At 46.1% G+C, this 22,669-nt stretch overlaps 1 protein-coding gene across 1 annotated transcript; it reads right to left on the bottom strand.

Annotated features, from left to right (window-relative positions):
- Window positions 1-2,963: 2,963 nt before the first annotated feature.
- LOC135367351 (peroxisomal ATPase PEX1-like) lies at window positions 2,964-22,097 on the bottom strand. Its single transcript, XM_064600567.1, has 22 exons — window positions 21,736-22,097; window positions 21,505-21,666; window positions 20,317-20,403; window positions 20,143-20,257; window positions 18,478-19,271; window positions 17,181-17,304; window positions 16,515-16,737; window positions 14,202-14,431; window positions 13,970-14,140; window positions 12,884-13,038; window positions 11,857-12,019; window positions 10,525-10,706; window positions 9,937-10,071; window positions 9,774-9,838; window positions 9,220-9,279; window positions 9,076-9,158; window positions 8,766-8,869; window positions 5,831-5,993; window positions 4,888-4,985; window positions 4,570-4,730; window positions 3,587-3,658; window positions 2,964-3,526 (listed from the first exon to the last, which is right to left on the bottom strand). The coding sequence occupies exons 1-21, from the start codon at window positions 21,832-21,834 to the stop codon at window positions 3,598-3,600; spliced, it is 3,435 nt and encodes a 1,144-aa protein (XP_064456637.1). The 5' UTR covers window positions 21,835-22,097; the 3' UTR covers window positions 2,964-3,526; window positions 3,587-3,597.
- Between the last annotated feature and the right edge of the window lie 572 nt (window positions 22,098-22,669).

Raw genomic sequence — 22,669 nt, 5'->3', positions numbered from 1 at the left:
AGATGTCCTCTAGACACCGGGTGATCCTGTGGGTATACCTGACTGCAACCATGTCGGGATCTTCTCCAAATATATTCTTGATGGTGTAGAGTGCGGCGCTCTCGCAGTCGGGTTCGTTTTGCAATCGTGTACAACATGCAAGTGAGGGAGTCGTCCTGACCAGTGGATGCAGACGGTGTAGACGGACGCCGTGGGATGTTTTCTTCTTCTTCTTCTATGCTCGTTATAGCAGTTGAGTAACTTCTGAGCAAGTTCAGAATTCGACGTCGCTTAAGAACTTGGCATAGCCGCCGGTACCAACGGGATGTGGGCTCTCCACCGTCTTCCATCACTCCATGTCCGCCTCCTGGTTCGGCAAAGATTCTTGCTGGTGTTTCGTCCAGAGGTCGAGTACCCACAAGTCCAAACTGTGCCAGGTCCATGGTCACTCGGTTTGAAACTTCTTCCATCACCCGTTCGAGAAACGTTCTCTGATAGCGGGCTTTCGACAGAGAGAGTTCCGGGAGAACGTGCATGGAGGGTGTTCCATCTCCGCGCGTTTCTCCTGTCCTTCTTCTTGGTGCTCCTTTTCGTTCTTGACCATAGTCTCCTTCGAAGGGCTTCCAGCACGCAGAATGAATGTCCCTCGTCTATGCTGGGGTCTTTTATACTGGCTGTTGTGTCTCGTTATTCTAGATTGGAGGGGATGTTAAACGAGAGTGGAAGGAAGTGCACATCCTGTTATTCAGAAAGTCGTAGGATCCACATCCTGTTGTTGAAGGAAGGACTTCCTGCTCTTCGTCTATAAAATGAAGTTAGGATAGGCAGAATTTGTCAGTCTGTGGAAGGCTGCAGCAGGATCAACAACATGATTCCTCCAGTGCTGCAACCGGTAACTTACTCTCTCTGTCTTTGTTGTTGCTGTTCATTAAATCAAAAACGTATGTATATATATATTATTTTCCGAAGCTATGGTTTGGTCGACAACATCACCGTCGACAGTGAATTGCTTTTCTGCTCCTCTCCATTTTGGAAAGGCACCTGCAAGACTGCAAGACGATGATGAGGAGTTCCCCCATGTGTAAGTTCTGAAGACCATCTTAGATAAAATGCCAAGTAGAAAGATTCCGAGGGATCCGGCGAGCTGAACACCTTTTGCGAAAGACTGCAACTCATCCAGAGAATGAATATATACATCTTTTTGGCGCTATCAATTTTTATGTAACAATGGAATCGAATCTTGTTGGAAAGAGCAGCGGTGAAGAAGGGCAAGCGTTTGTGACGCACTGCGATAGAGGAGCTTTTCCATTTCTAATGTCTAATTTATTTTTGGTAACAGCTGCCAGGGACACGGTGCAGGAGATTATGGTTACCATAGTCCACGACCTACTAGATTATAGCGACCATATCATTTGCACGGCTTCCCAGCGCCGCGTTTTGAAGCTAGCGGTGGGGCTACTCGTCGGCCCGGTTATTGCTTCCTCAATTTCTACAATACTTTGTACTTCAGCTTATCTTAGGATTTCTGTACAAGCAGCGGTTGTCCCATTATCATCATCATCATTCTACGCGTTTTCATAGCAGAGAGGAGTTATTGCTGTCGTCTGCTACGGAAGTCGTATGACGTAATAGTGATGTAGACCTCGCAGGCCGATGTGTAGCGCCCCTTGCTGATCGTGCGGACGGGTTCCTCATAGGAGTTGCCGATTATGACATCTTCGGCATAATCTAGTAGGTCGTGCCATATCCTCCTGTTGGAGGAGGAAGTACACTGCAGCGCAACCAGGTAGCGCCTGCAGGTCCTATATGAAGTTTCGGCTTCGGCGCACTACTTGACGCGACGTATAGAGTGATGCGGTCAGCTACCGCAGCCAATAGGAACAAGCTAAATACGGGTAAAACTAGGGGGGTGGGTTATCGCTTTAAGTAGGAACAGGCGATGGGCGGGGCTTAAACGTGTTGTTCTCGCGTTGAACACGGCTATAGAAACATGTATATGCGATAGTTGCACATCTTTATGACACTGAAGACCTGCAAAATGTAGCATTTTGTCCACTGTCCATTCTTTGTCCTTGCACATAAGTACCAAAATCTTAGGCTCAAAACTTGTAGATGTAGCAGTTACACACTTTTTTTGTAAATGCACGTATCTTCACTCAAAACTTGTTAAATGATGTACTTATCCACTCTTTTTTCTCGCTCTCTCACCACCAACAATCGAGGAAAGTTGACACAAAAAAACCACGTGTTCCCATTTGACTGATGAAGAAGTAATCCCATTTCTTCTCTCTGGAACCTATATCACGGCTGGATGGAGCGACACCCCCCGGGGGCGTGTAACAAAAAAAGGCGCGGCGGAGCCTTAGTGCGCAAATGTAATTTCAACAAACGGAGCATAAAGATGACAGCGCTGACTTTCGCTCCTCGGCACAGAAACCGTTCAACAAGAAGCAAAGAGCGCTCAGGCGAGCACACACACCGGGCTTTCGACAGAGGACCAAGATCGTTGGCCCGTAATGAGCGATTCAATCAGCAACCGGCGAGAAAAACCACAATTTGCGTCAAGAAGTTTCGGCAATTTGCGAGACCCGCAGGCGTCGCTGCGCTTCTGCACGGAGCGGCTGTCGTCTGCTTCGAACGGTTCCCAGAATAGGACCACGGTTACGTTTATGAGAGCTGCTGTCGTCTGCCAGAACGGATCGGAGGATAGGACCATAATTAGTTATATCTGAGCTTTTGGGGCTGCTGTCGACAATATTGGTAGGAACATGTCGGTGCGCGTCGAAGAAGCCTCGTTTAGGCAAAATTTATCCCCGGACAGACAACATTGTCCATCAGTCTGCCGGCGGGAAACCCCGCCCATGAGACGAGACCCGCTGGATAAGAGGCGCAGCTGCTCCCTGTGGCATCTACATCATCAAATCAGATCCACGGATTCCAAACTCGATCCCGTCGCTCGAACACACCGTCGCGAAAGACAGGAAAAGCATTCTGCCATATCTTTATTATGTACCACTCGAAGCACCTTCCAATGGTTTCACACAGAATCGTAGACTGATAATGTTTGTGGTCTTTCAATACAGCTTCGAGTGTCATAGCAGATTTTTTTTTTTTTTTTTTCGGTTCAACATGAACGCGTACACGCACTTTTCCCATCATATTCAATCATCGGCGTCTCATAGTTCAACATGAAACCTCTTTCAAACCTTTTAAAACCCACGCGAACTTGAGTGCAGGAGTGTCCCATGCACTATGCGGTATATCGAACCTCCGGTGCCCGTACCCTGGTTGTAAACGGGCTGCTCTCACGTATACGTCTGTTTTCAAGCGTTCTCAGAAACGGTGCGGGACAGCACCACTTCCGATGAAACTGGTTCATTTTATGATTTCTTTTTTCTTTTTTTTTACGTAGTCTTACAACAAAAAGCAAGCAGATGAGATTCTGTTGTACCTGTTTCTTTGTACCATTCGTTGGTTACTTGACAATGCTCGTCAGCGTACAATACGATAAAAAAAAGTGCTACATAAGTCTTCATCTTTCGCGTTCCTGTAAGAGCAACGACAGTCAGTGGTTTTGTAGATCTACAACCGTACGGGAGGTACTCACCAGGTAGAACGTCACGCTAAAGTCACTCTCTGACCAGCGCCTACGGCCGAAGGTGAACGGAACGAGGTGTAACTAAGAGTGGGGAAAACATAATCGCAATATTAAAAACGTCGTTTTAGCAGAACGCGTCAAAAAACGTTCTCTAGACAGCATATTTTTCCTACCGTCGTTTGGAGCAGAGTCACTAAATAGGGGTACAGAGTATAGCATTCCTTTTCCGCGCCGGAGCCGCCGTTCGGTGCCCGCAATTGGGCCCACCGTGTCACGTGATTTCGCCTTCAAAGAAGTCGCCGTCCATGTTGAGTCACCTCCATGCGAAACCGGTTTTCTGAGTTGCGAGCTGGCTGGACTGCGCGTTGTTCTCCGCGGGAGAAGGGGGAGAATGGCGTCCCAATGGCGACGTAGCCGCACCTGACTCAAGATGGCGGGCTCGCTCGCCGGCGTGGCTCAGTGTCGCTACTCTGCTCCCTATTTAGTGACTCTAGTTTAGAACAACTTCAGAGGACACATTACCATTGTTATGCCGCCGAATCACCGTCAAAGAGTCACTGTAGAATACGATCAACCGCGCGTGATGTGATTATGGCGAACGGCGCATGGCACGGCAGTATTTCATGAGCCATCGAATGGCTTATTCGATGAGGTCACATCACTATATAAGGCAGTAGCTTCAAACAGGCAAGACCGTCGCCTAAAAATTCGCCTGCTACGAACAAGGCGCTGCGCTACTTGCGGCGTACTCTATACGTCAACATCACTCATTCTTTTACGGGCTCTCTGAAGCGGTGGAGGGTATGGAGGGGGATTTTAACTGCTCCTTTAAAGTATGCGTGAGATGGAAGGGAAGTGTACTCTTTTCCTTTTTCTCTGTGGCTTCCTGCCAATCACAGTGAAGTGGTGGCCTAAGCCTCGACTGGGGACGCTATGTATCGAACGGCTGTACACCCGCCAAGACAATAAAGGGCATCAATGTAAACACTAACATGTTGTTAAAGCGTTGTCTCTCAAGCGGTGTAACCGAGGCTTTGGTCTGGTTCAAGGATGCTTCCAGGTGTCGCTGATGGACGGTGAATGCAACGCCGCTACTTTCGGTTCGCGTCCGACGTCGGTTGGGAGATGAAATCCTCTGCGACAGTGCTGACACCTAGTCAAGAAGCACATAATTATCACGCAGACATACCATATTGGTGAAGGCACAACTGAGCGCTCAGAAAACCGGCCACTGGCGCCACTACAGGGGCGCGGTATTCACAGCGAGCTCGGCACAGAAACTTTGGATACAAGGACTGAGATGCAAATACCTCGTGCAGCAGTTGTCCATCATCGATCGGCGGGCCCGCGCAAAAGAAGGATTCATCCGAAGAGCGTAACTCTGTTGGAACAGCCGTCTGGTTACCCTCTAGAAAATGTTACGGAGGAGTCAAACGAGGAGTCGAATCACCTACGTGATTCGCGGCAGCTCGGTTTGTGCGGCGATCCGGATACAATCAACACCAATATAGCGAACCGCAAAATAACACCCTTATAGCGATGTCCGCGATACCACCTAAGACGATCTGTTACCCATAACAAACGTGCACCGCGATCTACTTCGTATACCGTAACAATCCTGGCGTGCATTAACGGTCACGTTAACACAACATAGAAAACGGACATTAACGGTCCAACGATGGTGGCTCTGCTCGAACACCCGTTCTCAGACAAAGTAAAATGTGGCATTCATGAGGAATGATAATTCACAGTGATTCAGGGCATTACGGTTTATAGGATAATATTGATGGACACAACGAACACCAATATCAGGAATCACAAATTAGTACCCTTACCACGACGCCAATAATTCCTGCTATTACGACGAGTAGGGCACAAGCACGTTGCACGCGTTACTTGGTCCACATACTGGACAAGTCCCTACAAGCGCCAGATTTGCAATAGGCCGATAATGCCCCTTTACGTCGACGTAATGGACCTACAGTGGACCAGTTGCGTCCCTTGGGTGAGAGTAGGTTCGTCCGCATGGATAGGGTAGGGTAGGGTAGCGCAGGGCAGGATAGGGTAGGGAAGCGCAGGGCAGGGCAGGGTAGGATAGGATAGGGTAGGGTAGGGTAGGGTAGGGTAGGGTAGGGTAGGGTAGGGTAGGGTAGGGTAGGGTAGGGTAGGGTAGTGTAAGGTAAGGTAAGGTAAGGTAAGGTAGGGCAGGGCAGGGCAGGGCAGGGCAGGGCAGGGCAGGGTAGGGTTACTTACTTGGGTAGGTCTCGTGGACAACTTGTAGCTGTGCTGTGTACAGGAGGGACTGGAGGTCGGCACCAGTGAAGAAGTCCGTTCTGCGAGCTATGGACCGTAGGTCCACGTCGTCGGCCAAGTCCAGTTTACGGCTTAGAGCGTGAAGGATGCTCGCCCGCTCCTCCTGGACAGCAAGGTTTTCTTACAGACCAGGGGTGCGAAAAAGTCACAACGACTCAGAAAAACACTTGGCATATTGTAAGAATACACAGCTGGTGGCTCTCCGTTCATTTCTGCGGCATCCGTCTGAAAAGTCAGTCGGACAACGCAGGGAACACCCTTAGACGGTGGTTGGGTTCGGGAATCCACCACGTCCCTCTCTTCAGCATGACCTCATGAGTAACCACCAACGAACGAACGCTTTATCCATTCCCAATAGGCTATTGGTTTTCCTATTTCATTACGCGTTAGCACCGCGAACCAACTGTGGCTGTAAGTGGTGCGTGAGCGTGGGCAGATGGAGAGAGGGTAGCAGGAAGGAGAGAGTATATGCGTGTTGCGCCGGCGTCCGTCTGGGAAGTCTACCGGGGAAGCAACAGAAAACTCTCGGGTAGCACAACCGGTGAGATTATATCGCGGCACCTCCCGATCCTTAGCATGACTTCAGAGCTTCCACCAACGACATTAGGCCGCTGGTAAATGCGGTTTCGTTCGAGTCACTTCCCTCTCCCTTTGAAAATGCGTTGGTTGTGACAGACGAATACAAAACGGCAACAGTTTGTTCCGTCATCTTCCGCTCCCACAAAAATGGGGAAGGAGAAAAAATGGTTCCGCGGTGTTTTGTGCAGATAAGGGCATTAAGGCCCAAAATCCGAACCCCCCAAAAAGAAAAAAAAAAAGTCTGGCCCTTTAACAAGTGGGGGAAGCAAGAAAACGACAGTTGAGCCCTAGATCCGGAGCCATCAAACGGCGAACGGACAATCCCAATTTGCATTGGAAAATCTCAGGTATATACCCTGGAACAAGATCCCCCATAAATATGCATGCGGTGGCGGCGGCAGCGGTGGAATAAATGACGCAAGGGGATTTGCTCTCCGACTCTGAAAACCGCACGAAGATTGGGCTCTTTTCAAGAACGGAGACAGACCGCGAACAAAAGCTTCCTTTCGAAACGAAGTAAACAAAAAAGGGGCCCCTGTGTCGTAATGCCGGAACACCTACACGTGGAAGAGGCGTCAAACAGACGGGATGAAAAAAAATAAAAAATCTTTGACGCGTTGCTGCGGCTGCGACGTGTCGGCTTGTGGAGTTCTCTTGAGACTGCGGACGATCGGTACATATTTCGCGAATGTTTATATTCGCATCGGAGGTAGTAGTGACACCTTTTGGGCGGGTCTTTTTCTTTTTATGCACGCAAAAAAAAAAAAAAGAAGAAGAAAAGAGAGAGAGAGAGAACTTCTCTCAACGACAGGACACAGAAAAGAAGAAACAGCATGTTTACGAAAGTAGTACAAGACAAACAGTGGAAGCTGCAAAAAAACATGAATCGGGAGTCCTTGTAATGTCGGCGATGTGAAATGGGAGAGAAGGAAGGTCGTTTCTGGCGTTATGAAAAACTGGTTGTATATGGGGAGTTGGCGCGTGCACGTGGTGAAAGAATTGCAGCAAAAAAAAAAAAAAGACGAGGACGCAGGTTAACAACAACGTAGACGGGAAGACTGCGCGACTCGGCTTTTTTGCCGCAATTCTCTCACGATGTCACGAAAAGCAAAATCGTTGTTGCCAGTGCAGCGTTTTGTGTGCGGTTTTTCCACGGCTGCACCAACAGTCCGGCACGACGCTATGACCGCACACGCGGATGACAACCACGATTCCGGAATGCGGCTCCTGTAAAGCGTGCTTTCCCTGCAGTGCAGCTTGCCAGGGGGAACAGTTTGCACGGAAGTAGCAACTGCCCAGGCTGCGTTTTACGAATTAGGCTGGTAAAAACCGGTTGTTACTGTTTAATCTACAAGGTTTTGAGCGGCACTGAAAAAAAAAAAAAATATATAGGTGTTTTACTTTTATTTATTTACTCCTTCGGGTCGTTCCATATGCCATACGTCCCAGCCATTGCGCTCGACCATCCCCGATTTCTTTCAAATAAATTGTAGTTCATTGTTCGCATGCAGCCAATGCTCACCCGGCTTATTTTTGGCGAAAACAAAAATTTTTCGCGCCGTGGCCGCCTCTTGAAGATTGAGACTTTACACTTAACCTACCTGGCTAAAAAAAAAAAATCGAACAAAATAGCTTTTGCGCAAATTCCGACCAAATCTCTTCTGAGTGAAGGCAAAGCATAATACTTTCGTGCCAAGACCCGTTGAAGGTTGGTCGACACTTTTTATCGAAAGTTTATGCCCCGAGAAAACTAAAATTGCGGGAACTTTTTGAATTTTTTACAGCACTCTTGCACTCCAAGCAGAAGACACTAGAATTCCATATGCCCACATAGGAGAGGAGCAGTGATTTATCCAGACCCCCAATGCTTGTCAACACCCTCCTAACTTTTTTACCTATGGACCCCTTGCAGGGGAGGTCTTTGCTATTTCATCTGTAATGCCACGTCCATACTGATACGTTGAGCTGTTATGACATGACTGTAATAATGACCCCCACCCCCCCCAACCCACGTACTTGGGATTCTGGATAAACCACTCGAGAGGAGGCACTGACAGAAGTGTAGTCAGGAAGATATATCAGGTCTATTGGAACATGGGGGAGGAGGATTTTATCCTTGTTTCCCTCTCCCAAATGCACTACCAACTGTATGGTTTTGGGTGAGGTTTCAGCCCTACAAACCCCCATCTGGCTACACCACTGTGCACTGATGATCTGATGATGACTCTTTTCGTCTACGCAGTGTTGGATAAGCGCAAGTGGACACCGCATCACCACTCTGACAACACAGACTGACCTCATTAGGTAGGGGGCAGTAAAGGCACTTGTCTAGACGTCCCGGCCGAAGCAGAGCTGGGTCAATGAGATCAGGCCGACTTGTCGCAGCCAGGATGTACACACCTGCACGTCGGTCCAGACGGTTCAAAGAGGTACAGCTCGAAGCGTACTCATCAATAACGGAATATCATCAGCCAGAGCAGAGTCGCCCATAACGGCACTTGGGAAAGGAAAAAGGAAAGGGGATCTAGCTAGGGTGGCTCTGCTGCAGCTCCAGGTGGTGAAATTGCGTTATTGTTAAGTATGCTACAAGCAAGACCACATTGTACCTGAGCTAGACTCAACACCGTCGAGGAGGGTCAACAGCTGGTTTACAACACGGTCAGTTACGCCCGTACTGTCGTGGCCTCGCCTGCGCAAGTGTGTCCAAGTCAACTGCTAGGAAGAGCACTACGTATGCACCTGTCACTTACCTAGGAGCAATGGAGTCAAATTCGTCGAAGAATATGATACAGGGCTTGGCACTTTGTGCTCTGCGAAATACAAGGAGGTAAGTGGCAGAGAACTTGCGTCAAGTCAAGTTCAGACTGGCAAGCCTCGCAAGTTTTGCTGAATAAGAACTCAAGCGGTCTCGAGTAGCGAATAAGTTACAAGTGACTCGCAATTGTAACTAGTTACCACTTTTGGTGACAGTATCTGTAAAACCATAATTAAGCTAATCAATTCAATTGTTTTTATTTCCCATTCAGCGATGAGTGGGTCCGGGGAAAAAAGACACAAAGTGCAGCTTGACAAGCCCATTGGCCCCAACAACTGTAGGTGACAGCACAATAGCGAAAGCACAATGAAGCAGAAATTGAGAGGCTGGAATCTGAACCAGAAGACATAAACTAAGTAAGGAATTATTTTTTGTAATGTAGTGGCAACTACAGTTTGGCTACTACACACATAAAATGGTTCACTTAGTGTTTCACTTAGCACTTTCAGACAAAACCTGAGACGCAGAATATTTACAAGAAATCCCAACCTCTGGAAGACAGCTCGTACAGCCTGCTCACTGGCACCAATGTATTTTGAAAGCAATTCTGGGCCCTGCAAGTAGAACAGCCTGTTTAAATAATACAAATACTACAAAAGTGTAGTGCTCAGTTCCCATTACAAGAAGAAAGGGAGAGAGAGAGAGAGATCACCTTTATGCTGATAAAGTTGACTCCGCACTCGGATGCTACAATTCCAGCCAGCAGGGTTTTACCCGTCCCAGGAGCACCATAGAGGAGGAGTCCTGAGAGTGGTCGGATGGGACTGTTCACAAACAGATTTGGATACTGTAATAAAATAGATGCACTGCAGATGATAACATACAGAAGCTATGAAAAGCTTCATCACAAACAATAACGAAAGCACAACGAAACAGAAATTGAGAGGCTGGAATCTGAACCGGAAAACAGAAATATGAGAACAAAAATTGGAAACAGTACCAAAAATGCACCGGTTACCATTCATTGCGCGCTTTATTCCTTACTTACTTCACGCGGCCAAAATTTTGAGTTCAGAAAAAATGCTGTAATGACAGGTTAGGACTCACATTGTCATTCACAAATTCACAATATTCACATGTCCTATCAGTGTGCAATAGATGTTTTTGCACCAACTGCGTGTTCTTATCTACCAGACCTAATTTTTATTTCCCGCCTTTCTGGAAGGCACCCACTTTGAAGACAAACCCTGCTCACATTGCAACAAGCACCATACCAGCACAAGGACAGAAAGAAGCTCACTTTGACTGGCCACAAAAACACTTCCTGTAGCGCCTGCTTAACGTCTGCCAGTCCCCCAGCATCATCCCATCTGAGCGTCTCTTCTGCTTTCAGGTTAAGGCCCCTTAGAGTTGAGGGACAAAAGCCCTCCAACGCATACTGAAAGTCATCGTCTGTGAGTACCACTGTCTCCCCACCATCACCTGAAATTAAAGAACTTATCAGATGCAGCAAGTACCTTACCCCGCATGCATATGTCAGTTGTATAGTTGAATGTATAGCAGTGTTTCCCAAACTGTGGGGCGCAACACCCAGGAGTGTCGCAGCAGATTCAGCAGGGGGTTGTGGAGTGGCTTGCAAGCTGCTGCAGTTTCTGCTGAAGCCACTTCCCAGATTTTGGGCGAGTTTGAGAGTACATGTTCCTGAATACTAAAGCCATAGAAGTTCTCTTTTCCTCACTCTGACTATATTAACTGTCAAATAAAATTTCAGCGTCAATTTTGTGTATTGCTGTTTGTGTATTGAAATCAAAATGCTTGTGGCATCGCGAAAAGCTGGGAAGGGGGGGAGGGTCGCTACGTTTCATATTTTTGGTGCGTTGGTGGACAGCGGAGTTTGGGAAGCACGGCTGTGTAGGAATTTCTCGTTATTTTCAATCTCTTATGCCTCTTGAATACAGTTATATTAAAGGAGTTGTGACACTTCAATATTTGGACTTCCTTACATCATGCGCACATTGCCAGAGTTCTAATTGCAGAGTCCCAGTTGGTGAGATATAGACACTACAAGACACTTCGGCATTGAGCTCTGATATCAGAGGAGCCTCAATCATTCCTTCTGACTCTCATAAGCATGTGACCTCTCCTGAACACGCGTCATGCCTGCCGCGATACCACAGCCAGATCAGTTTCAGTACTCGCGATGTCAATTTTTTATGCGTCTATTAACCCCATGATGTAAAACTTGCAATGTAGCTAGCTGCCTTTTACATTTATCTGGCAGACTTTGGGGTGAAGTGTAATCACCCCTCAATGAAAGCAGTGCCATGAAGTCCGTAAAATTTAACGTTAAATTACCCCATAATTTACCCGCCCCATAATTTCTTCCCAGTTTGAATGTGAAGGCCCCGTCCTCGATCCCTCGAGCTGACGAGTACTGGACACAATCCTGAATTTCATAATTTTATCGCGCAAAAATATGCCCATAATTTCTTGAGCATTTCAAGCTTTTAGGGTAACTATAACTTTGACTGGTAAATTGCATCGTGCGCAGCGAATTAATGCCAAGAAAACTCATTCTAGTCTTACCAGTTCAAGCCTTACAGTGTGACAATGAAACGAGGAATCTCCTTACCAGCAGATCTGAGCCAAGCAGAATGAGTGGCCCTGTCAAGAAGCGCCAATAGGTCTCGAGCATAGCATCCCTCTGTGTTTGCGGAAATCTCGTCTGGGTTGAAACCTTGAGACAAATGTGGTCTTTGTCGCACCAGGCATTCCAGGATCTCCCGGCGTTCACGCTGAACATAGTATTATTTTCAGTGCATCATTGGGCAGCGTAAAGTATCGTACGAACTCGCACACCTTGACCTCAAGGTTAAGAAAGTCCAGGTCAAAATCGAAGAGCAAATTTCAAGATGAGTGCAACGCATAGGAGTGTAACAGTTTGCCTTCAGATTCTACCCGATATATCCCACGTCTGGCACAGACAGGAGACATGGCGACCCTTCAGTGAAGAATTTAAATGTAGCCAAGAAGCCGAGACAAAGCCAAGCCAAAGCCAAGAAAAAGCCATGACAGCGGCGGGACTCGAAGCACACACTTCTCAATTGCCTATCAAGTGCGCTATCCAATTACACTACGCTGGCATCTGTATTCCAATGACTTACAAAGGGGCCTCATGTAACTAACGGTTCATCTGATTCTGTATTAAAAAAAAACGTGAGGTTGGCTTGGCAAATTTACGAGTTCAATTGAGAAAATTCTATTTCTCGCTAATTAAATTTGATAAAAGTGCTCAGAAGACATAGCAAAATCTCCCCTTCAGATAAATAACGTTGACCCCATATTGTTCAAAACAAGTTTATTTTTTATCGTGTTAGGTCAAACACCTTGTACATACAACGCAAGTACAAGGCAGCGGCATCTAGTGGAAACGGCGGAAAGTAACTGTTCCGAGCCTGAAACTGAGGCTCATGTTTGTTAGGCACCTTGAGGCTTGTGTTGCGTTTTTCTTTTGTGTGTTTTTCAGCCTCAGAACATTTACTTTCCATCGTCCCTTCGGGAGTTTATTTCTCCCAAGCTCTAGCAACGGTGCTGCCCTCACTTGTGCCACATAAACCCCAGCTTCAGTGAGGATTAAAGACGCATAAATGTATGTATACCTTACTGGGTCCATCGATGTTTAAGGTTGTGTAGAAGACGTGGTTTCCGTGGCTAGCCGTCAGCTTGGGATGAAACGCCTCCCACGATCGTCCCGTCGCTATGACAGCCACCCTGGGGCTTGCGTAGCGGAGGTTTCTTAGGGTTCCGAGGAATACTGCAAACGCGTGCACAAGACAGCAAGTGGGAGTCATGCTCTTCTTTTGTATGCATAGTTTTCATGGATGGATAAATGTTACAGTTGTTTCTCCATCTTGCAAGTTTTTTACATACCTGCTGGCAACAAAGTCTCCATTTCCACTGTAATTTAATTACCACAATCCCAGTGGGGAACGGTTAGTTCATAAAGGAATGAAGAAAAACCTGTCTTACGAGATACAGCTACATTTATGGTACAGTTCCATACTGCTGGCCATGGCTTCAGGCACATGTTAATTTGTAATTCTATTATTTATTGGCTGTGATGATACTGGGCTTTTTCTTTATCGTTTACAGAATTTTTATGATAAAAGAGAGACCTGAGAGATATGAGAGCTGCCTAGATGTGGTTTCCAGAGGAGCGTTATGCAACCAGGCAAATATCCTGTGAGAAAGTGTATGTAATTAATGGACGACTAATTACCTAAAAGTCATTAACTTATTAATTAGATGTTTTTGGGAAAATGTGAGATAGTACAATTGGATCCAGTCATTATTTAAATCTACCCTCTTTTTTAAATATCCTGGAATGAGCACGTACTTTGATATATATGAATACACGAATTTTAATATGCAAATGAGTCAAAACCACAACCAAACGACATGACATCCACCTTATGTGGGCCGCAAAATGGTCTACCTGGCCACCGGATCAACACCTACTCCAATCACCTCCGTCGCTACAAAACATGTGGTCCACCGACACAAATGCCCGTCCCTTCACGGATGGCGACTTCTTGGAAGGCGAAACCACGTGACACGGTCGGCCCAATCGCGGGCACCGAACCCCACCGGTGGATCTGGCGCGGAAAAAAAGGAATGCGATACTCTGTGCCCCTATTTAGTGACCCTAGTGACGCCCATAATAAAAAACTTAGTTCATGTAGTACCGTCTGCCATCCTGGAGAAGTAGAGCGCATCGGGACTGGACTCCTGCTCCGGTCCCGCCACGGAACCCGCAATTACGTCGAGGTCGTCCAGTATAAAGACTGAGGGCTGCCGGAAGACGCACTCAGCTACCACCTTCTCCCACTCCTTCCCAACCTTGTCTGCTCGTTTGCCTGAAAAGAGGTTTCCAGCTTGAGATGGGAGAGAGGTGAGAGAGAGGAGAGAGGGTCTTACCCCTGAGACTGGTGCACTGCATGACACACACGTGCACCGAGGATGGAAATCGACTCAGTTGAGCTGCGAAAGCACGGGCCAGGGTGGACTTTCCGCTGCCCTTCTGCCCAGTGATCAACAGAACTGTACTGGACAGGGGCAAGTCACTCTTCAACTGCTTGGCGAATGGTGACAGGGATGTCGCCATGGCCAGATGTGACAAGCCCTGCTTGAACAAGTGTGAGACGCCCCTGATAAATAGAGAATGCTATCCTGTAATCGACTTACTTTTTGTGCATTTTTTTGTATTTCGTTATCTTTCAATGACAGACTGCAGCCAAACTGAATACAGCTGGTCATATCATATAATCGTTTCAAGACAGTCACTAACCAATCGGAGCATTTGATGAGCTCCGTTCTTCTACAACCACCCTAATAAAAATCATTGTGTTGTACAGCAAAAGTAGGACTTGCTGCGACATAATTGGTTGTACATGCGTTGCATAAGGTGCTGTCAGGGGCAGACTGGCTCTCCACAGTTTACGATGCATGGGTCCCCATGGTATCCCCAGGCATGGTACTCCCCCAAGATTTTTCGTCCCAGTCCACCCCTGGCAGCTGCTGGCAACATTGCTTTTAGTCACGACTGACTTCTAACCAAAGTCAGAAGATATCTTGAGGAAAAACATAGCTTATCAAATGCCACCTAGACTGAAGAAAGCCCTCTCTCCCTCATTCACTATCTGAACATATAGGGTCGTGATGTCACATACAATGGACCCTATTTAAGAAAGTGTCTGCAATGTCAGAGTACCGTATTTTCACGCGTATTAGCCGCACCGCAGATAAGCCGCAGGACTCGTTTTTAGATACATTTTGAAAATGTTTTTGCAGATAAGCCGCACTCGCAGATAAGCCGCGGGTAATACGACGCGACTGCTTTGTGCGCTAAACCAGTGATGCACAAACAAAATCAATAGAGACTTTCAACGCTCGTCGACGGCGTACTCCCTGCCAGCTGCCCTGTTCCCGTACTGGTCCGCGACGTTGACGACTTTTGGTTTGAAGCCGCTGTCGTAGCTGTGCCTCCGCTTTGGAGCCATGTCTTACCTCTAACTGCCGTGCCCGTGTCCACGAATGCTACTGCTCAAGTCAAATGAGAACTGACGCTTAGCTGAACACGTTTTATCCCGATGTCAGGTGTATTGAACCCTTCCTGCCGACAAACGAGACCGTGGGGAAGGCCATAAACCCTGTGGTCCACATTCCGGTGTCGGCATGATGTATAACAAAGGAGGTCAGTTCTAGTGTTCTACTAAGATCGGATTGTGCCCTTGTTGTGTGTGTGTGTGTGTTTTTTGTGGATTGATGAATTAGTGGTGTTCCAGGAGGCGGTGTTCTGAAAAAATCATGAGGCACTGTCGGCCCTTTCGTTTAATCCGGGGTATGGGGAAAATACCAGGGAAAAATAGCCATCAGATAAGCCGCACCCGTGGATAAGCCGCAGAGCGCCCGCGAAAAAAAAAATTCGCGCATAAGCCGCGACTAATACGCGTGAAAATACGGTATGTCTTTTCTAGTTCTGATCACATTTTAACCAGTTGTTTGAACCTCTCAAATAATCTATTAGTCTCACTGATAGTCTGATATAGTCAGTAAGTAGCCTTTGAAGTGTCTGAATGTTAAAGGGGTTCAGCAACCATATGGAATCCACTAAACGTTTGGCTCCGTTTCGTACATTGTAGCCCATGGATTCGACACGCAAAATCCCACATTCCTCATCTGAATTGGTCGATTTTGATCATTGAATTGATCGATTGATCAATGAATCGCGATTTTTTCAAGCGAACGTTGACGTCGGCAGACAAACGGGAAGTGACGTTTTATCCGTGCACGCTTGCCCAGTGTTCCCGAAGGTCACCGTACCGAAGCTGTTTCTCTGGCGGCAGGCTCGCTCTTAACAACTGCATACATCGTCCAGAAAAATAGGCACCTTCCTTTCTCCACAATAAAGTTCCACGATAAATGGCCACGATACTTTCTATGGTACTTTCTACATTTCTAGTGACTATGTTTCTACGATAATTTCTCCACGACAAAATGGGCAAGGAGGTGAAGAGTTGACAAGGGAGCTCGCCCAGCCCATGAGCTTTGGAGCGCTATAGCTTCACAGAAACATATCGTTTTGATGTGCAGGTTTAACACACATAGATCAATGTCTACAACGTTTTTTTTCTTCAAACATCTGGAAATTGTTTCTAATTCTCGAATTTCTAATTCTAATTCTCGAAAATCTAATATGACACAATATGGTTACTGTGATGAGACACCTACCCTAACATGTCAAGATCGAGCTGTATCCTTTCAGGATTGAGATCACTCAGTAAGAGCACTGGCAGGGGCTTAACACCTCTAGATGACTGGGGCGTCGTTGAATCTCCGACGTTGACGTCGATTCCAGGAAGATTGCCGCTCAGGAAACCGAACTCAACCCCGCTCGATTTCTGTGTGCATACCTTTTGCAGGTTGACTTTGAGTAGAAACCCGGATTGTTGATCTAGCAACAGCAGCAGCACAAAAATAAAACATGTAGACAAAATAACGAGTAAATGTAACCACTGAACTGCGTGACAATTTTAGACATAGCAAAATTTGCGTGAAACTTTGCTGCATAGATATGTAACATTACACAACACAACATAAATCAACAGACTGAGAAGTTTGCATCACACTCAGAAATGAGCTTAGCCACAGTCAGAGTCTTTTATAACAGATGGCATAATACAGAAGCATTTATACAGCAGAATTTTTTTTTTCAATTTAATTTTGATTAAAAAAATCCTTTATAAAAGCATTCGCTACAAAAATTAATTTACATTAATAAACCCGTGGGATTAGTCTTCAAAAGCTATGTTTATCCATCACAGATAAAGAACAAACACTAAAATAAAGCTCTCTAAAAGCTCTGCTATAAGGAACACACAACTGCACGTGGCTTACTGTTCTCGAGCATCAGCATGACTAACAAGCCGGAGGACACAACCAGGGGATGACCTCCGCCGGTGCAGCTGGACACCCACTGCTTGAAGGAGGATACCACCTTAGAATGAGGGGTAGCGGGATCCTGGAAATATTTGTTGAAAACATGTGAATTGCAAGACGAGATCCACATTACTGCGAAAAAATTATTGTGACGGCCAATTAGAGCACTATTCCCAAACCCTGCAATAATGAAACTTCTCAAATGATTTAATTTTAAAGGTGATGTAAGATCCCTTAATTTCATTACCTCAATTTTTCAATTTCACTACCAATCGTGAAATTTTTCACGAATTGGGCATAGGGCACATATTCGCAGCCAATAAATTTCAAGCATTCTAAATGCTCAAGTCTGTGCCTTAACTGGCTTAGTTTGTGATAAGCCAAGATTGTCAGTAGCACATTTGATAAAAGCAACACTGCACATGCTTGTGCTGTAAAGCAGTTCAAATCCTTACCAGTAACCTGTACAACGGTGAAGATAAAGTCTCTGTTTCCGAAACAGTTCTTGAAGTGTGAAATCTTGCTAGACATTTTTGTGTTCCCCTAAAATTTGTGAAAATTAAGGTTTCACAAACAACAATGGTTTTGCAATAATGAAAGTTTGTGGCTTCACATCGCGAGACAATTATGAAAATCAGTAGTGCCTACCAGCTACCTGGTGATGCGGCGCAGGCTGCTTGGACACGTTGATTTTCGCGATGAATATCAAATACAGCGTGTTGTATGCTGGGATCGCAGCACACATAAAGAACCCTTGGGTGGGCAAACGTAATCTGCGGACTATAGCGTCACTCGTGATCACACTAGGCACGTTGATGTTGATGATGTTGGAAAAATAAAGAATAAAAAGGAGAGACTAGGCACGTGACGAAAACTATTACTATTATAACAATGTTAACCATACAGAGTGAAACCAGTGTATAACGATATTGGCGGTTCTCTCTAATTTACCAATATTTTATTGAAAATAGCTCGTTTGTTTTGATTGTGTTTGGTTGCCTTTCACTTTCCTGAACCTGTTTGAACCAGTATTTTGCACTGCTATGTGGCTGAACCCGAACCAAACCAATATGCCTGAACCTGAACCCAAACCGAACCGAAAAAAAATGACGATTTCGATCCCTGCTCGGAACGGCAAACTTTATCGTTATGCACGGGGTCCATTCTCTACAGAGACAATGTGTATTTTGACGGTGAAAGTAAAAACGATCGTTCTACGGGGTATATCATTGTGCACGGGTATTACTGTACTCACATATCTCATCACAGGATGCAATGTGATGCTTTCTACAACATGGGCCGGGGAAGACGTCGATCGCAGCGCCACCTTCTTCGCAAATTCCAGTCCAATTTGCCTCCTGAGAACATCCGACACAAACACTGTGTCGGTCCCATGAAGAAAATCAAACTGCGTCCATGTCAGGGGAACCACGAGGACCCTTACAACGGCACTCTCGCAGTCCAACAACTTCCTCAGCGCTTTCTCGCTGGATGTCTCTTCTTTGGCCTTTGTTTCCGACTTGAGGCTCTTCTCTAGCGACGACACTAATTTTGTAATCTTTGCGAGATACGTTATCGGTTGTGTGCACTCAAAATGTCCGCCCAACAACGTCCGCGAGATGAACACCGTCGTCGGCTGCGCGAGCAATCCTTCGGAAATTCCGTCCGGAAGATCTTCCACTTGCAGAAGCAGGGTGCTCGGCAGCGCCCTCCCGACGATGGACACGTCGTCGAAGCAGACGAGAGAGGGTTCGTGTTGAATGCTAAAGTCCGTGGGGGACGCTTCGGATGCAGCTAACAATGTCTCGCTTTCTTGGCTCGACGATGACGTAGTGCCGTCTGCTAGTATGGCACGCGACACTGTGGAAGACACGGATGAGACGAGCGATTTGAGTGCGCTGATGACGTTTGCCGGTTGAGGTGTCGTGCTGGGCTCGACGGAAGAAGACAGGTACGGGCGCGGGTTGGGTTGCTCTCCGAGGTCCGGTACCACGACAACCTCAGTGTTGTTGACGAGAAGCACCGGATCCACACTCGGAGTCATGCTCGCTGAAAAGACCCGAGGTTTGTTCCGACTGGTGAAATGGCACACTGAAGCTTAAAAGTAGCGCGGAAGTCATTTTTAATGCCCTGTTTTCTTTCTATAAAACTGTTAAGTAGGTCAGTAACAGGCACTGTGAGAAGTAATTCACCCCACAAAGTCGTAAATATCGCAGAAATTGAATCTAAAGTACACGCATGAAGCGACCGTGTGCAATGCTGGTGGAGAGCAGTACCAGCCCGTGACCTTGCGCTGACAGTGCATCGTCTGCGCTCTCTGATTGGTTCAGAGTATCATCTGCTAGTCAGCTGTTTAGGGCCCTGAAGAAGCATTGCACACAGGGAAACTCCTGAGGGACAATGAAATCCTCCATGCCCACGGTCACCCTTTCACTCTCTAACCCCACAGGGAAAAGGTTCGCTGACTACAAAAGAAAAAAGCTCTCACACACAAAAAGAAACAGACAGACGCTGATCTCGACTGACCGTGCGGACTTTTAAGCATTTTTCGGACGAAAAAATTAGCCAAGCAGACTGTCGGCCCGTGCCGAACAAAGTGGTATCGGTTTCATAGATAGGTCTCCGGATGCGAATGTCCCTTTAAAAGACAAAGTCACGGGCCAACTGTGTATCTTAATTTGGGGTTTTGTGAGGTGAAATGTCTAACTCTTATTATTGATTATGAGAATAGCCTTACTCTACATGAAAAAATGGCTAGGAAGCAAGCGAGCTGGTGAAGATACTTCGTGGTGTGTCTGTCCCTTCGTGTTCCCTAGTCTCGGGGTTTTTACATTATGCATTACTCTACGTTTTTTTACATTTTGTGTAATTTTTATAATAATCTTTGCGCTCTGTCCTAACGCTCTCGCTGTACACTTACCAACTTTCACGAGTACGTAGACGTTTGAATGAACCCAAACTGGAAATACCATTCCGCACCAGATGACACGGATCTGGTTCATCAGGTTGTTTTCAACGAAGGAATGGTTGATGTTCTGCAACGAAAAAGTAATAACGGTAACAACTGAGAATTTATCCTACAACGTCCGCTTACGAGTATTTCCCAGTCGCCGGGAACGACAGGTTTTAATATCACTTGACGGCACTGGTGCAGAGTTTCACTCTTCTGACAAACAACAACCTGAAAAGAAAAAAAAAATGACGATCATAATTAAAGACAACCCAAACATAAATCACATCTTGATGTGGAAGGTAAAAAAACCAGCAGTGAAAAACGGACCAAAGACGAAAGACACCACAACGCTGATCTTTTCTTCTATTGATAGCGTGTGTGTTTTTGTCCTTGAATGTTACCTTCCGTACATCCTACAGCTGGTGTTGCATAGCCTTGCAAACCTTTTACCATTCCTTGTTCTTTTATTAAATCTGTTGACAGTCCAGCTATGTTCACCATCAGCCGACAATCTCCTTGGCTAATTTTTTTGTCCAAAAAGTGCTTAGATGTTAAAGAAACAAATTTTAAAGATCAGCGTTTATTCCGCAGTCGCGGAGGCTCCATCGGCGTGATGTCACTCCCTAAGCACAGGAGTGAGAGGGCGGCACTCAGAGGGTGAAGGGCACCGTGTCCAGACGCCCTGTAACTCTGTGAGATGCCCACACAGACGCAGCATTCCTTTTCTCAAGGCTGCGTCCTCATTGGTTCTTAGGGAGCGACGTTTTCTCATTTTTCCAGAGAGGGAATTCAGGCATAATTTCAACGTCTACTCTCGTCATATATTCCATCTAATAAGAGCTACGCAGCTCTTTTACGTGGCATTTTCGATATTGTGGTCCACAAGGAATAAAGTGACACGAAGTTTCGAAACCTACTGAAACGGATACAACCGTCCCTTTAAGCACATAAAAGCTGCATTTCATTGTCGATGTCGCCCACCCCACAACCCTGCAGGAAACCGAAACAAGGCGTGCGCGCTGCGTCCTCCTCCCCCTCATTCATTACGTCATCCCATGAAAACCCAATGTTGTCTGCCAAATCAATGGGCTGCTTCAACGTTAAAACACGCGTCAAACACGAAACGACAGACCACCTGTGCATCTTTTTCTGCCAGCGAACTTAGTACTAAACGAATATATTTCAATAATCCATTCTTTCAACGATGTTTGTTATTAGCAGACGACAGCGGTTACCGCACGTACCTGGATCTCTACAGCTAATTACAGCTCAAACTGGCACGCTTACCGCAAAGACGAGAAACCATGATGGCTTAAAAGGAAAACTCACTTCCTGGCCTTCTGTGAATCCAAGTTGTTGCGCCAAGACAGCATTGATGTTGACAGAAGGAGCAGCAGCTCTCCACTGTGTTGACACCGAGTAATCCCCATTCCAAGAAAAGTAACACTTCTGTTCCGATATTGTGCTGATTTCATAGACGGGTAGGTTATCCTGCACAACATTCAAAATTAAAATTTTTCACATAGCTCTGTTCTCCAAGCATGGGGAAGGAGCACCTACTTTCACCAAGTTGGGAAGATTGGTCCAATCTCGTGGAATGCTAATGAAGCAGGTTTTTTTGTCGGAGAATTTCAACGCTGCCACTTCCATGAAACCCATTATTCACTGATCAGGAGAAAAGGCAGAATAGGTAACCAAACCGACCAAACGTCACTGTGGAACCCATGTGTGCTTTCTTCGTTTCCCATGCTTGTTGAGCTTAACAGCACAGGAAGTAACCACGGGCATTCTTGCCACTGTGTGATGTTCTAATTACGTTGTAAAAAGTACCAATTCAGCCCGGTAGAAAAAAAAAAATAAATAAACCGGACAAAACTGCAATAAACAACCCCGCATGGATGCCAACAGCAGAAGACACGGCTCGGCTTGGCTAACCCTAGCCAAAATCAAAATCTGCGCTGCCGCAGGCGCCACGGGGTAGTTGCTCTTGCCTGTAATCAGAAGTTATGTCTTATAAGTTTACTTGGCAGTTTGCATTATTGTGGTAATTGTTATACTCTTTGTCCAAACGCTTGTTATTTCGTTTTGTAGATGGGTGCCACTTAGGTTCTCTGAGCACCTTCATTACGAAACCGAAACCAGTGATGAAACCAAGTACAGTACAAAATACCATACTGCAAATGTGCTTGAAGTAAATTTCAAGGTGCTTGCAAAATACCAAAAGGACTCATCAAGAACATTGCCAACTTGGTTTGCATTCACGGCTATGCTGCGTTTGTGCCCAGTAGTATGGGTCAATCAGTGTGCCTAGAACATGAAAGTCCAAAAACTTGACATTCCAATCCTGTCAACGACGGATTCCCTTCTCCAAGAATGTCTCTTCAATATACACAAATTATTTTCGTATTTTCCGATTTTTCTATGCAGTACCAGTTGGGTACTTCACAGAAAAGTATTAGAGAGCAATTTGAAATCTACTTAAGGTAATGTGCAA

This window comes from Ornithodoros turicata, chromosome 8 (assembly GCF_037126465.1).
Source record: "Ornithodoros turicata isolate Travis chromosome 8, ASM3712646v1, whole genome shotgun sequence".
NCBI lineage: Eukaryota > Metazoa > Arthropoda > Arachnida > Ixodida > Argasidae > Ornithodoros > Ornithodoros turicata.
Note: the sequence above shows the minus strand (reverse complement) of the source record. Positions and strands in the feature narration are given on the sequence as shown.

Coding starts and splice junctions, on each gene's coding strand:
- LOC135367351 (XM_064600567.1), bottom strand. CDS start 21,834: ATGGGTTTCATGGAAGTGGCAGCGTTGAAATTCTCCGACAAAAAAACC. Junction 21,667..21,735: donor ATCTTCCCAACTTGGTGAAA/GTAGGTGCTCCT, acceptor AATGTTGTGCAG/GATAACCTACCCGTCTATGA. Junction 20,404..21,504: donor GATTCACAGAAGGCCAGGAA/GTGAGTTTTCCT, acceptor TTTTCTTTTCAG/GTTGTTGTTTGTCAGAAGAG.